The sequence below is a fragment of the Lolium perenne genome, chromosome 4 (assembly GCF_019359855.2).
Source record: "Lolium perenne isolate Kyuss_39 chromosome 4, Kyuss_2.0, whole genome shotgun sequence".
In the NCBI taxonomy this organism is placed as follows: Eukaryota; Viridiplantae; Streptophyta; class Magnoliopsida; order Poales; family Poaceae; genus Lolium; species Lolium perenne.
Genome location: NC_067247.2, coordinates 161,655,825 through 161,672,035, shown reverse-complemented (window position 1 = coordinate 161,672,035; position 16,211 = coordinate 161,655,825). Strand labels below are relative to the sequence as shown.

Here is a 16,211-nt window from a genome sequence, read left to right as displayed (position 1 = left end):
GAGAGAGAGCAATGTGAAATAAAAACATATGAAATTGGATGGTGGTGTCATTAAATTATTGACTAAAAAGGTGTCTTTGCATTCATTATGTTCACATACAAAGATACTAGCATCATCTTGAAGGAGGAGCTGGGCAATTCTCGATTGTTAGTTGTTGCACTAACCTAGGACGACTCGGGATGCTTGGCATGGATCATGTTGGCCTTGGGTTGGCTCGGAGCTCCCCTCAACGACGCAGACATGGCCCTCTTCAGGGTTTCCACCAAGGTCTTTATCGGCAATGGAGAAACAACTTCCTTCTGGCATGACATACGGGAAGCCCCCATTGGCTTTGGGGCCATGATATTTTCAAGATTGCAACTAGGAAGAACCGCTGCATCGCAAAGGAGATTGAAGAGGATAACTGGATTCGTTTGATTGCGCGTCTCAACACGTCGGTCCAGTTGTCGCACTACATTGAGGTCTAGGACACCATTCATACAATGCAGCTTGCTCCTGAGATCCCCGAATTCTCTTGGTTTTTGACCAACGATGGAATCTACACCGCAAGTCGGGGTACCCGGCGTAATTCCTAGCTTGCCACCCTTGTTTCCTGTCTCAGAAAATATGGAATGCATCTACCAAGCCGAAATGCAAGATGTTCGCTTGGTTGGATCTCCACGGTAAGTTGTTGACGCCTAATATGTGGCTATAAGAGGTTGGTCCCCATTACCCTATTTTCCAAATGTGCCTAAACGGCCAGAAAACAACGATGCACTTATGTAAAGACTGCCTCTTCACCACGGTCGTTTGGAGTCTCATCAAGTGCACATGCATAGCTTACCAAGCATCGGAGAGTGATGGGACAAACTCATCGAGGGGAATCCGAGGAAGGAGCAAGGGAAACCAGCGGTCGTCTTCTCTATGTTCTCTGGAACGCTTGGGGAGAAAAGGAATCGTTGGTTTGTCATTAGTCGTATGCTCACGTTCATCGAGGTGGCAACAATTGCCAAAGAGGACATTTGTCAGCGGAACGAGCTTTCCCTTTGTCTATGCGCCGCCTATCCCAGCTAATTCAGATTTTTGCGTTCATGATCTTGCTTTGCGATGGTTTTGGAATGTTCCATTCAGAACCATGCATGCTATGCATAGTGTGTGGTTTTCCCTTTTCTACATGAAAAGACATGTTGCTCCAAAAATATATTTTGCATATAGGTAGATGGAGAAAATTTTGACAGCCGTAGCAACGCACGGGCATTCAACTAGTGTAACATACCACTCCAGTTTTAGACTGTGGTAATTGATTTGGACCATTGGATAGACTGAAATTAATGGCCATAATTAATTTAAGGGTACCACAAAAGAACCCAAAAAACACAGGAAATTTCTGTAGAGATATATACCATGGTTGTCATACACACATAGAAATTTTTCGAAGAGGTCTAACCTCTTGCTTGAAATCCTATGAGATTATAGTATAGGAAAGTAATTCATAAAAAAATTGAACGGTTCAATCCTTTGAATCAAATGGCCTCCACAGAAAAAATTCGTCTACAAAAATCCTTTAAATCAACGAGTTCTTGATCGTGCCGCATTGGCAACCATCCAGAGTGTCAATGATTAGTCTAGTCTCACTGATCAGCACCCACACACATAGGTTATGAGTGGTTCCTAACCACTGCTTAGCCAGTTCAGTAGCGGAGAGCATAATTAACTGCCGATCATTAGCTAGCTGCTGCGACCGTTTTCCGGAGATGATGAATGGGATACAGCTATGGCAAATATGGATTTGTAGTTGCACAATGATGATGATTTAGTTGTATGTAAAAGGTAGTTATAGATGATTTTAATGATGTGGAGGAAAAAAATGAGGAGAGAGAGAAAGATTGTCTCTAAAGTTCTGAGATAGTCTGTAGACTTCTGACAGTGAGAGCTTAGATACATTTTTATTTTTGTATGAAAGATATCTGTAATTTATACTCACTTATAGTTATGGCTAAAAATAGATAGTTTCTAGATAAATTATTATATATGCTTTTATACCATTATCTATATACAACATTGAGTAATATTACACACAATCCGTTTAAACCAATGTACATGCCCTGATGAGACCGGCTAATCGGTTCCAGGGAGAAAACGAATGAGAACGTGGGTTCGGTTGAGTTTGTTACAAGCTCAGTGTGTGTAAGCCATGTGCAGCATACGTATGTTGATACGCCGGCGGCCATTCGCTGGTTCCCCTTCCCTCCGCCGGCAGCTCCGGCGCCGGGAGGGTAGGAGAACCCCGGATCTCGTCGTGTAAATAGTGTAGGCTTGAGTAGGTTCCTCACCGACGGCGTCCTGGAGACGGAGGCGGCGGCGGTGGGTGTTTTGGGGTCGTCTTCTTCCTCTCCGGTGTTGGCGCTCTCTGGAGCCACGGTATCAAGCAGGCGTCTTCCTCCCGTGCTCGCGGTCCTGGGTGACCGTCGTGCGCGTTCCTTCCCCAACTGGATTTCGGAGCGGCAAATCCATATCAAGATCTTCAAGTTGCTGATGTTGAAGCCCGGCGTTGTTGTCATGGCGTTGGATGGAGGCTCCCCGGAGTTCGAGTTTCGACGACTTCCCTTCCACAGGGGATCATCTTCGTTCCAAGGCTTGGAAGATGCAGCGGGCGGCGCGCCATCGATGCGTCTGGCTCCTCGCCGACGTCACTGTGTTGCTGGAGGACCTGTTTGTAATTTCTATCCTTCTGGGGTGTCTTCTTGTAACGTATGGGCTTTAATATAATCAGTGCTTGTTCGCAAAAAAAATGTTGATAAGTTATTTTACAGTATAATTTACTAGTCCTATGAAAAAGTAGTATTATGCTATACCTGCCGTTGGTTTGAGGGTTATTCTGGACAATTCACAGGGTAGAATATCATGACACCGACACAAATTTAGGTTGATTTGTTAACACATCAAAAATCAGATATACGGACTATACTTACCAACCGTGCATGTGACTCGATTGAGTCCATGACTATTTCTTGTCCACAAGATTTTAACCGACTGCACATTTTTAAAAATATGTGACCATTCTTTTGGTGCGTGCTTGTATCCTGTTCTGAGCCTCGGTCCAGCCAAAGATGCACTGTGGGTCACGTAGATACTCCAAAGCTGCAACTACAATTAAGTAATTTAAATTGAGCAGATCTCATGTAAATTTTGGATATTTTTTGTTCAAATTTTAAATACCAAAATCCGAAATATTTTTCGAAATTACTGAAATTTGGCAATTTTGTTGGGTACCGAACTTTATCTCTTTACAAAATATTTTTCCTTGCTCCTAAGAGCATACCAGCCAGGCCCCAATCGGATATTGTGGGAGCGCCGAACATAAGCTGGTGTTGCCTCCTCTCTTGCCACTTGAAGCACTGCACCGATGCAAACGCTAGCGAGGCCGACGATGTCGCTGGACGGTAATGTAAACCATGCCGCAGCGGTGGCACAACAACGAACGACTTCGGCCCACAATTTGAAGGTCAACAAGGTGTGGGCACTCTACCCACCACCAAAAGGAGGCGTTAAAGGACACGCAGCGCGCCACCCTACGTGGGATGCCAAGCACTGGCAGTTCGTCTTCCGGTAGCGATGGGCTCTGGAGCTTGCCTGTTGTGACGCCCCAAGACCGGTACAATGTGGATTCCAACGTTCCCGCCAAAATTCGTACAGTATTGATTTTAAAGACACCCACTAACAACTCATACACGTGGAAAATATGCACGCGATGAGGATGTAATTATTCATAATGTAGTATCGTTACAACAAGTTCACGACAGAACCCACAGAAAAACATATATTGCATCAACGAATACAACGAGTTAAGAATACAAAAATACAATATGAAGATCTGAATCATATAGAAAACCAAATATGTTCGAGTATGGACAAAAGTAAAAATTGGACTAAAAGTCCTAAAAGGTGTCCATAACCCTGCTCAAGCCAAGCCGAAAGGGTAACCTCGGTAGCGTCATCATCTCATACATGTTGCGGTTGCCGACAAAAGAGGAAGAAAGCTGAGGGTGCGTAACAAGACACATACTCATGAGACTAGAACTAAGTTGTGCTTGCTGGACTATATGGTGGGCTAGCAGCAGCAAAACATGCACTAAAACGAATAGAAACACCCTACAATATCCATCTACTCAAATAAGGTAAGAGAGCGTGTAAGGTTAGCAACTAGATACTGCACAACATAACCCAGTCAAATACACATATTCTCTTCACTCATAGCGAAGAGGCAATGTAAAGACACTCAACTCTAGCTTGAGAAAATTTATTAGATATTGATTGTAGTAATGCAATATTTCTACGCAAGTTAATTAGGAAAATATTAGCAACAAGTATGCGGTATTCTATGATCGAGTTAAACAACTCCAAGTCGTCCATAGCCACGAACATGGCTTTTCGAAAAGATTTACCCTACAGAGGTGATAAAAAATATACTCATACACACGATCAAACCTACCTAGGCAAGATCAGAGTATCACGACCAGACCGGACCTAGTTCTACAAGCAAGTTTAAGGGAGGCCACCCTACTAAGCTACCCATTAGCAAGTTCAGGCGTACTCGATACGGACCTAGGGTTTGCGCCAATGGCTAAGCAAGTATGAACAACCCCTTTGCTAAACGTCAGGCAAGTTATGATATAGGAAGTAAAACACCTGGAGGCAACGGGAAGTAAAGCACCCGAAGGCAACGGTAAGTAAAGCACCCGGAGGCAACAAGCAACGATGACAATGCAACTTATCTAAATTAAGCGGAATCGAAGTTCGGACAAACAATTATTATATTCAAGTTGTTTTTCTACCATCAATATTAAATTTTGATTACAATAGCAAAGACGTGGTAGAGGTGCTCTACATAATTCAAATGGAACCGGGACAACAGTTAAATTGTATCCCACATATTTCATATGTCATATATTATGTGATATGCAAAAATATCACATCATGGCATGATGCAAGATGCAAACACGTATATTGATAGAATATTCAAATTCTACACATTTTTATGATTGAAAAGCATGGAAGATATGAATTTTCTAAGATTTATACATTTTCTGAAATTTTCAGATGAAACAGAAAAGGGCTGGTGCTTTTCTCACCAAGGCAGTAGCTAGACTAACGGACGGGGCCCAAAGTCACTAGAACACTTCTCATCGAAGGGGAACCCGGCCCGGGCCGTTAATCAGCGGGGCCACTGCTGCCTGGGCATTGGACACTGCACAAGGTCTCCAAATTAGTTTCAGCAGTTCTCCGAAAGAACTGACACAAGCAGGGACCACGTGTTGGTATGAAGGAGTACAGGGGCCTTGTTGCAAAAGGGCTGGATCTAGATCGGATGTGAGAGAGAAGATCACCGAGAGTGGACTTAGCCTCGCATGTTGACATGCGGGCCCGAGCGCCATGTCGGCGCCACACTGGCGAGGCTTGACATGGTCAACTTCAGACACTAGCGCAAGTCGAGGAGTGCGTGGTCGATGCAGGCCGAAACAAGACGCGCGCGTGGTTGCCGGGGACCAGAAAAAAGGGCGGTGCACCATCTTGGGGCTCACCGTAGTCGCTCATGTTGAGGTTCTATGGACGAAAAGTGGTTCACCATCGGGAAGGAAATTTAGAGCGCGAGGAAGAAGGGAAGACGGTCTTAGAGGTGCGCGTTCTCACAGGGGTGCCAAAGTTGCAGCCAGAGAAGGAGGGGAAGGACCAGAGGGGACAAAATCATCGATTTGCACAGTCAAAATTGGAGAAGAGAACAAGGTCAAAGGTGATGTCCTGGGGCTTCCCGGCTCCATTTAATTGCTCTTGGAGATGCTCGACGGCGTGGTGCATCAAACGGTGGTGGTGGCAGTGGCGGTGGTGTGTCTTGGGGTGGACGGAGATGGCCGGGCGACGGTGGACTGCGGCGGTGGCGCTTGGGAGTGAAGGAGAAAAGGAGAGGAAGAGGGTCTAACGGCGCAAGAGGGGTTCAGGGGACAACTAGGGTTTTGGGCGGCACTGAAGAAGGGGATTTAAGGGAGGGGGAAAGGAGTTGGAGGCGCGATGGTGCGCTATGACGTCGGCAAGAGAAGGTCATGTTTCCAGCGTGAGGGAGAAGACGACAACAAGAGGGGGGAGGGGAAAGAAAAATATTAGGGGATGAAATGGTACGGGTTGGTGTTCTCCTGAGTGGATGATTTGGCCACCGGGTGAGAAAGAAGGTTGGGATGCTTTTGGTGGATAAGAAAGAGAGCCAGAAAAGAGGAGTCCGTGCCTTTTTCTTTTGAACAATTGTTTCTTATTTGAAACTTTATTTTCTTTTAAAACAAGTTGCGGGATTTCAAAAATATTTGTTTTAGGGTTTTGTCTTGATGAAGGGATTTGAATGAGGGTTTTATAAAACCATATGAGACGGAGAAAAAAAATAACTAGAGTTCATAAAATGATTTTATTTTTTTCAAAAACATGGATATGATGTATGCATAATGTTGATGACTCCGGAACGACTCGGAAAAAACAAACAATGACAAAGATCTATTGTTAGGGTTTTCTAGATCGTTGAATGTTGGTGGGGTGTGCTTGGTTATCATCGCCCACATCCAAGGCGGCAGGGAGCATCTTCCTCGTATGCTACCCTCGCAACCATGTGCACCGATGCGATAGGATTCGAGGATGACGAAGACACGCTCGCCGTCCTTGGTGGAGCTCTTGACCTTGGCTCCAAGCACCCTTTCCCCTCATCTTCTGAAGCACGAGGTAAAGGAGGAGCCGATCTCCCCGCCAAGGATGCGAGCCACACTGCGTGATGGTGGCATTGTCTTCTACAAGTCGGCACGGCCATTGCCACTTCGTGGACGGGTCACCTTCCTCAGCTCAAAGAAGGAGCATGGCTCTCGGCGAAGAAGTCCAAGGAAAGCCTTGCTTTGCAGACACCTAGAGGCAGGCGATGGTGTGTGTCATCGCCGACCCCAACAACAACCTTGCGCTCGTGTTCACCCTCACCCTCGAAGAATCATGCAACAACCTGAGAGCGATGGCGGCTCCCTTGTCCGTCGGCAATGCAAGTCGGCATGTGAGAGGGACAACTACGTTGACCTTGGAGACGACGGCGGAAGCTCAAGAGGAGGCGGCGAAGGCACAAACGACCGCCCTAGTGGCGTCAAGGATGGGGTAGGAGAAGTTCAACTGCAGCTAGCCCTACTACCAGCGATGTGATGACATGCTTAAGTTGTTAGGTATATTAGTTAAATTTCATTCTAGTTTGTAAAATATAACAAAATATAATGAATTTTAAATTTTCGTTTGAAAAATCCTGTTAGGGGCGCGGCTGGGAGAGCAACCCCCACACTTGGCTGCTAGTGGCAGCACTCCCATACGTGTGCTTTTGATCATGGTGTTCGTATGGTATTCGTGTAAACACCCTGACTGTGCTAATCGATTTGTTCTCATGTGTTGTGATGTGTGTTGATGGTGTTCTGATACTTTCGTAACGGCTAGTTAGGTGTGGTAAGATCACCATTTGAAGAGTAAAGTAATAACATGGTTATTTTTCAAACATCTGTACTTCCTCGTCAGGGAAAGAATCAGCGATTGCTGGCAACCAAATTAGTATTAGCCAAATCTGCACCAGCTGTTAACAGATTTTAACGAACAATCAAACCATTGGCCAAATATGCACAAGGAAACATGTTCCTTTTAACAGATTTTAATGAGCTACTCATGAGATGCTCGCAAGCTTTTAAATCTAGAGTCGGTTAGTAAATGAGTTGGGTCGAGCTAACTGGCTAGTTGATCGATCTTTAACAAGTCCAGCTCCAGCGAGCCAAAAGTAGAAACATAGAAAATTCGTTGCCAGCAATCAATTACACCCGAAATAGACAACCATGTCCGCATCACCATCACCATAGATTTATTTTGCTTCAGCGGCAGGCAAGAGCTGGCAAGTGGCAACTGGTGAACGAACCACTTGCAAGTTGCAACACATGCACACAAGCACTCGGAAACTCGGACCTTATTTTTTTAGATGCACACGGACTCAGACTTGCATGGGTTCTATCAATCGAACTGATCCAAGAAACGGACGCATGCAGATTAAAAAAATTGTACGCCTCCCATTTCCAACACTTAAAATTGGATAACACAGAAGCAACTGGATAAGAATATAATTAAGATGCACGAAGGCAGTTAAATGCAGACAGCACTTGCTTCCACAGCGATTTCTCAGTCCTTGTTTCAATCCAGCAATGCATCCAGTACCATCTGCAGAATATGATAGAAACATCCACACTTCACACGGACTAGCTAAGATTCAGCGTCTGCCCAAACATGCGCACTATCGAGAAAGGAACAAAAATGTTGAAGGAACAAAAATGTTGAACTCCATTAGATTCCCGATAATCTGATGACTGACTGGTCGCAACAGAGCATGACCAGGCAAAGCAAGCGAGCACGCGATAAGATCCCGAACCACATTGTATTTAATCCACCAAAAATATGAACCAAACAAGAGCGTCAGGTGAGAAGCCCGACATTGATGCATGGGCATAATGTTAAGAGGTGAGTGATTTACTAAATAAGATGGCCATGTTTCTTTTTAGCATAAGGGAATAATACAGTCCAACATATCTCCGCAACTCCCTAATTGGAAGGAGGGAGCCTTGCTTCAGGCGTATCATTTTATAACTTCTATGTTGTCTCTTTTCTTATCGAACGACCAAACTGATTGTACATCGGGACTAGTTGGAAACAAACCAGTATGCACTCCAGTCGGTGAACAGATTTGACCAGGTACCTGGGGTCCATTCAGCACCAGTTCCTCACTGCAATAATCATAACAAGGCATAAGTTTTCATTCTATGAAGCAAGTAGAATATAACATAACTTCTAGATAAATTAACATGTATATCTCTTGATAACATGCCAATATAGGACAAATTTGAAGGAAATGAAACGCATCAGTGGTATGGCATTACATGTCTCTTATTCTTTTGCCAAGACCAACACTTGAAACATCAAACATGTGTCGTGAATATCAGTAACGCTCAGTTACTTGAGCTGCACCTAAACTATAGAGCTTATGAAATTGCAGAACAGCCAACCATAAAACACGATGGGAACAAGCTGTTGTAAAACCTAAAAAGTGCATAAGAAGGATTCACAAAGTTATCTTCTCCATTTATACAAGACCACGTGTCTTAATTACAAGCTAACAAGCTACAAGTGCAATGGAAGAATGAAAATGAATTCAGGCACCAACAGATAATGCAATATAGGTTCCACTTCCGAATTCATGCATTCGAGAATATAAAGGTATTAGACTGGGGCAGAGCCAGGACTAGGGCCACTCAGGTTTTAGTCCTGGGCCTGGACCAAAGCCCAAGTAATATTCTTTGACTTTTTACAAAAATAATGAGAGCTAGTTCATAACAAGGCACCGGGCGTGGTTGTGGGCACCTGCTCCAGCAAATGCAAGATGGAAATAGTCTGTTTTACAAGTAATTTTAAGATACTCTATAAGCATTAGGATGCCTATGAATATAAAAAATAAACTATATCTATTGTTGCAGAACAGACTCAGTCTAGTGAATATTGCCACTGTAAAGTGAAGAACACTTAACTAAAATATACACTTTAATACAATGAACCCCCTGTATTTAACCTGGTCACTGCATAGGACCTACATGCTGGGGCCTAACCAGTAATATAACCCATAACTGTCATCGCTCAAATTGTGTTTCCGTGTTACTGGGTCCCAGACACCTACTCCCTATTTACTTTTCTCCCACATCAGACACTCAAACTCCATGTCAGATTCACGTCCATATAATCATGCCGAGTCAGAATACCTGAGTCCCAAGACAGGTTCTGACAGATGTGTTCGTCCAAGTAGAGTTGAATTGAGTAGATAATAATCCAAACTAAGTGAATAAATCTTTATTTGTATAAGATACCGTAGAAAATAAACCTACTTATTATAGCTTCAATACCAACTCACATGGATGCAACTAGCGACCTCCCATTGTTGGTTACCAACCGAGCAACCTTGCCACCCTAACCTCCACAATATCAAGATCATAAAACAAACAAACGAACTACTAGTGATTTTCAACCAAAGGGAAAGAACAGATGAACAAAATGATAGTTTTCTCATCCCTATTCCCAATTTTTGAGGAAGTGCATACATAAAGTAGCTTAACATGAAAGATAACTACAGATTGCCGAAGAAAACTACAGATCTAGAAGCTAGTTTTTTTACTATTTCTCATCTTGGAGTTGATAGTTTGTTGAGTGGCTCCAGCATGGAACTGAGGGTACATCTTTCCAGTATGGAGTTGATGAGTGCTGCAGTGGTCCCATGCCAAGTGCCAACTCTATAGTTCATTTCGCTTGCATCTCATGGCCAAGCAAAAGCTTGGCCAAAATTTGCAGTAGGTTGAACTTGGGCTCAAAACAAACATACCATTGGTTTGTTAGGAACAGTTGCTCCCGGGTTGACCAACCATACCAAGTATTCCATACTGAGCCAAATCTACCGCAACGATGATGCACATTTTGTTGTGTCCTGGCAACACCTCCATGACTCGGTATTTTTAAATAAAGCCACCTCCAGTCAAAGAAAGGCCAAAATGGATGCAGGTAGCAAATCGGCACAAATACAATTCCAAGAACTTAATTTATGCTGTCAATTTCTTGAAGGCCACACAAAGTAACAGTTGTGCTGCCGTTATGGATACAAGAAAACGGATGATTCATCTTAGCCTTCAGGGTAAACAAATTTCACTCAATTGCCCTAAATAGTAAATTGTTCCAACTTCCTAACATATTGTTGGTCCCTTAAACTGGTAAAGTAAAATTAAAGCGCTTGCCAAACATAAGAAAGAGAAGTTCAAATTTGATAGCAATAAATGGGACAGTCTTAGCTTACAGTGAGCTACTCTGCACAGCACAAATGGCAGATAAGCCACAGAATGCACATGCTGGAATTGACACAACAAATAAAACTAAACATCATGTGCCCACACTATGGTTATTCACTCTTTTCACTCCAAGTATGATGGACTCAATGATTGTCAGGCAATTCATGCCCTCTAAATAATATATTTACATTTTACGCTGCAAAACAAGACTGAATACACTGGAAATGGCACTGGACGAAAGTTTCTACAAGTAAATGGAAACAATAACCATTTAGTATCTTGTCTGCGATTTGTGGATCACTTCAAACAAATTCTTGACAGGCAACAACACATAGAATTGAAAGATTCACTTGCCATTCTTGCTACCTAATAGTTTCAGATACCAGTTGACCATCAGCGTGAACCACCAGCAAACACCAAATACAGAAATTTAAAAAAATACTTCATCCCAAAGTGTAAGGCATCTAAGGATTATTCAAAAGTCAACGTTTTCTAAGTTTGATCAAGTTTATACACAAAAATATGAGAAATTGCAATATTGAATCAATATCAACAGATTCACCATAAACTATATTTTCTTAATATGTTCATTTAATATTGTAGATGTAGATATTTTTCCTAAATATTTGGTCAAAATTAGTAAGATTTGACTTTTAACTAATCCTTAGGCGCCTTACATTTTGGGACAGAGGGAGTAATCTAAAGATAATGGCGTGATCATTCGTCGCATATGCAGAACAACTGAACTGCATGCACTGTCGCATGTTTAATTATTTGTCATACACAAGACTAATAACCGGAGTGCCAAAGATAACTGGTGCTTCTAGTGGTTCAGAGAGAAAAGGATCAGCCACATACCCTTGGAGCAACATGTGTTTCACAATACACGAGATGGCACTCATTCTAGCACAGAATATTGTAGAAATCTAAGCAGTCAGTGGTACTGCATACCAAACAATGGGCATTACCTATAAATTTATCTTGGCTGTCTGTTCAGGAACTATTACATAATTTTTTGAGCTTCTATAGTTACAGATACATGCCATGTATATATATGTTTTGGTAGAAGTATCATATAAATGTTTCAGCGCATTGCTGCTTACATGTATTGATATACAAAGCTATACACAGCATACGAACAAGTTTCAAGCTTAAGTTAAGAATGTCAAACAGTTGATAAGGACACAAAACTTTATTGCTGCAGAAAATTTAGAACATCATTATAGTATGTCAGAGGACTTACTTGGACCAAGAATGACCAGGATCAGGTGACCTAAAGGGGTGCACACGGGCTGCTTTGTTTGGAGATCCAAAACCAAAGTCATTGTGTATAGCATTTTCTGACACATTGTGTGAAAGGAACAGACTCTCTGTATCAAGAGGCAATTGCTGGAAGGGTGATCTCTGCAGCCATAAACCATTGTCATCCAAACCAGCACCAAGGGGGCTTCTTGTTCCACCACCCAAACGATTGACACCATGGTTAAGTTGATTTGTACCATGGTTAAGTTGATTTGTACCATGGTTGGGTTGATTCGTATTTGGTAGAAACCACTGTGCCTGAGGACCTCGCAGGCCTAAACTGTCCTGAACCAATGGTGTGCTCCACATCTGCCATGTGCCTTGCTCATTGGTAGCCTCAGTTGACACTGAACCATTATGCCCTTTTGCAGTTGAGAAATGTGAGGATTTGATAGGATTTTCTTCAACAGTCCGTAATCGTGATAGAGGACACTCAATTGGTGAAGGCATGGGGTTCCTAACATGTGGTTCTTTAGGGATATCATTCAAGACGAACCTACTATCCCAGTCTGGAGGGAAGTTGTCAAGAGACTCTGAAACTGGCCCAAGCAATGCGATGGCATCAGGATCATAGCATGGATCCTCAAATTGCTCTGGTTCTTCCAGTAATGCTGCTTCGGCCTCTTTAAAGAAGGGCAAGTGTCCAGCTGGGGAATGAGATAGTGGAATGTTAGCAGGTTCTCCATTCACTGGCGGAAACCCTGTAGAGTGCATGGATTGGCTTAACTTGCTGTCCAGAGGAGGATACTGGGCCAGAAAATTTTGAGCACTATTTATTTGTGCTCCATTTGGTTCAGGCAGCAAGTTCATTTCGCGAGCTGAAGCAGTAACAGTGGGGTAGGGGGAAACTGATGCTGAGCGACTAAACAGCTGATGCCATGACTTTTTAACGCCTGTTGGATGTCCCTGCATATTTGTACTAACCTGTATAGCATAACACAAAATAAATAAATGTAAGATAGTCAACTGGGTGAAAACAATATAGGCTATTTGTTCAACTGATAACATACACTAAATAGTAATGCCCTTGTTACTTACAGGTTGATGAAGATTAGTCCACGAATTTTTAGTTTCTCCGGCTGGAGCAGATTTGACCATTGCTGGTGTTGCTGCAGATTGGGTATCTCTTTTGACTGCATTACTCTGGTCAGTTGCAGTAACAAGCGGTTTAGTCACCTTGTTAGCTTGAGGGGCAGGGGCCTGAGCACTTCTACCAAAAAAGGAACCACCGCCGAAACCTCCAGCCATTCGGCCAAAGTACTTTGTCCTGTTTTGTACTATCTTACTACCCGGACTGTTAGCTTCAGAGTTATGGGGCTTATATCCCTCTGTCCAACCTCTTGTTGCATCCCGCCTGTCTGTCTCATTCCTTCTACCGGAGCCGCGCTTCATCTCACCATCTCTGCTTACTCTTCTGTCAACATCCTCGCAATCTGAATTGCTCTTGCTTGATCCCTTGTCTTCCTTCCTCTTTCTCTCCTGCCGCCTCCGTTCTGCTTCCTTCCTAGCATCCTTCTCCCCAACGGGGCTAGCGCCTTTGGATCTTTCTTCAGCCTCTGCTTTCTCATCCCTCAGCTTTCTTCGCTCCTCCACCAATTTGGCCATCTCTTCCCGCTGCTTCTTTTCCTCCTCCTCCAGCATTTCCTTCTCCAGCCTAGCCAACCTCTTCTCCTCAGCCTTCCTTTTCGCCTTGTCGACTCTGCTCTCCTCAGAATTCGGTCCATTCTCGCCTCCTTTTGTCAACACTCTTCCATCCCGGCTCAAACTGCTGCCATCCCCTGATGACCCAAACCTAAACACTTTCTTCCAGAACCATGCCATACTTGCGCAAAAGCATGAGAAGAGACGCCATGAGAATCCAGAGTATGAGTTGTCGGTGGAGCACTGCAGGTCAAGCCAGTAACCCGGGTCGCCAACAGCATTGGCCCAATCCTGAGTGCAAGGCCACCCAGCCGGCACCTTCCCCGCAGGGCCAAGGTCAAGCACAGGGCGCTTGGATACATGGCCACAGTAGGAACACATGAACTTGCCACCACCGGGGTTCTGATCCCTGTAGGGATTGTTGCAGTTGCGGCAACGGCGTGTGGCGGTCTTGCGGAGCTTCTGGAGCTCCAGAGCGTGGGTGCGGCGCTCCTCGCGGAGGCGCGCTGAGCGGCGTGCGCGCCAGAGCGAGAGGCGTGGGAGGAGAATCTCGTACCAGAAGAGGGTGAGGAGGAGGACGGAGACGCAGGCGAGGCGCGGGGAGGTGACCTCGAAGCGGTAGGCGGCGGGCAGGAGCTGGGAGAGCGCCCAGAGGAGGATGAGCGGGAGGACGAGCCACGGCAGCATGGTGGCGACGCGCCGCGACCACCGTTGCACGGCGCACAGTATACACATTATCCGACCGCCGCCGCCGCCGAGGCCCTCACCCGGAGGTCGATCGCCAGCGCCTCCCTCCGAATCTCACCACCTACCTGATGGCAAAAGCGGGTGGCTTGCTTGCTCGGTCGGTCTGCGGCGCGATGCGATGCGATGCGGCGGTTTCGAGAGCGGAAAGGGAAAGGGGGAAAGGAAACCCTGGGATGGAAGAGAGGGAGCAGGCGGAAAGGAAGGAAAGGCGGCTCCTTTGTCGCGGATGCCCTAGGAGAGATTGGGATTGGAGGTGTGGAGGAGCTCGAGGTGGGCGGTGGCCATGGCGAAAACCCTAGCTTTCCTCTCTCTCGGATTGTGTAATTTCCTTTGATTTTTTCTCTTTGTCTTCTTGGTTTGGTCGGCGAGAGAAGGGGAACCAGATAAAGCATCATTTTTCTTTTCTTTTTGCCTCCTTTTCTCCAGTTATTTTTGGATTGCTCTCACGTTCGCCTTTTCTAATTAACAAACTGGTACCTACACTAATGACACACGGTAGCTACATTTTTCTACCCTGGTTAGACTTTGGAGTGGGAAATACAGATAGCTATTGAAAACAGTTAAATACTGTGTTATTGCCCAGTTTTCTGATTTCTAGAATTGTCACCATATTTTTTTGCTTTTCTAGCAAATGACATTGTAACTCCCAGCACTCCCTTCGTCCACAAATAAGCGTACAATTAGACATGTTTTAAGTTATACTTTATTATATTTGACCAACTTTTAAAAAATAGTAGCATTTATGACACTAACTTATTGCTAGGTTCATAATCACATGTAGTTCAATAATATAGAAATTAATTGTCACCTATATTGCTATTTTGTGTGAAAGATTGGTCAAATTTAAAACTGTTGCAGTGAAAAACGGGTGTGACATAGGTATCCCCAATGGGCCTGCCAAAGATGGTACCCGAGGTTTACTGAAGGCCCACGACCCGAAGGATAAGAAGAATTCGGAAGCCCAACTTGCTAGTTAAGGAAAGCTAGAGTTGTATTAGGAGAGAACACTTGTAATATTACGGGAGGAGTTAGAAACCTTCCCGGACTTTGTAACTTGTACATCACGAATCCCTCGGCTCCACCTCCTATATAAGGGGGAGTCGATGGACAAAGAAAGCATCGATTCATTGTCTCACGAACCCTAGTTTTCATATCGTCGAGTACTTTTCGGCTGAAACCTTCGAGATCTACTTGCCCTCTACTTCTAACTAAAACCCTAGTCTACAACCCGTAGGTATTTACAAGTTAATCCTTTGTCAATTGGCGCCGTCTGTGGGAATTAGAGGCGTCAAGGATCTGATCTCGATGACACGTTCAAGATCGTCGACTTCGTCAACAGCAAGCAACGCGATGGATCGAGGTAAACAGATCGCAACTGGTCCTGTCGATTTTGTTCCTCACCCGCCCTCCCGTTTGGATGCATATGCGTATCTGGAGGAGCCTATGGAGATGACGTTCGGAAGGTTCCACTTTCGCGTCGAGAAGGAGGGAGCGTATCGTCTCAAAATTCCGATCTCGTCGGGATTATCGGCGGTCGATTCCGATTTTTCGAACTCAACATCATCAATCGAGTCAGGCGAAGAGGAGACTTCATCGCCACGCTTCATCAGCACCAGGGCAAGC

General features: G+C 44.5%; 1 protein-coding gene across 1 annotated transcript; it reads right to left on the bottom strand.

Annotated features, from left to right (window-relative positions):
• Positions 1-8,438: 8,438 nt before the first annotated feature.
• LOC127294356 (uncharacterized) lies at positions 8,439-14,961 on the bottom strand. Its single transcript, XM_051324158.2, has 3 exons — positions 13,239-14,961; positions 12,142-13,124; positions 8,439-8,801 (listed from the first exon to the last, which is right to left on the bottom strand). Exons 1-3 carry the CDS (start codon positions 14,574-14,576, stop codon positions 8,654-8,656), a joined length of 2,469 nt encoding a protein of 822 aa, XP_051180118.1. The 5' UTR covers positions 14,577-14,961; the 3' UTR covers positions 8,439-8,653.
• Positions 14,962-16,211: the final 1,250 nt, after the last annotated feature.

What these genes read in the sequence shown, in the direction of transcription:
- LOC127294356 (XM_051324158.2), bottom strand. Translation starts at nt 14,576, where the DNA reads ATGTGTATACTGTGCGCCGTGCAACGGTGGTCGCGGCGCGTCGCCACC. An exon ending in GGACTAATCTTCATCAACCT is followed by an intron (nt 13,125 to 13,238) that starts GTAAGTAACAAG and finishes TATGCTATACAG; the next exon opens with GTTAGTACAAATATGCAGGG. An exon ending in CCTGGTCATTCTTGGTCCAA is followed by an intron (nt 8,802 to 12,141) that starts GTAAGTCCTCTG and finishes TGATTATTGCAG; the next exon opens with TGAGGAACTGGTGCTGAATG.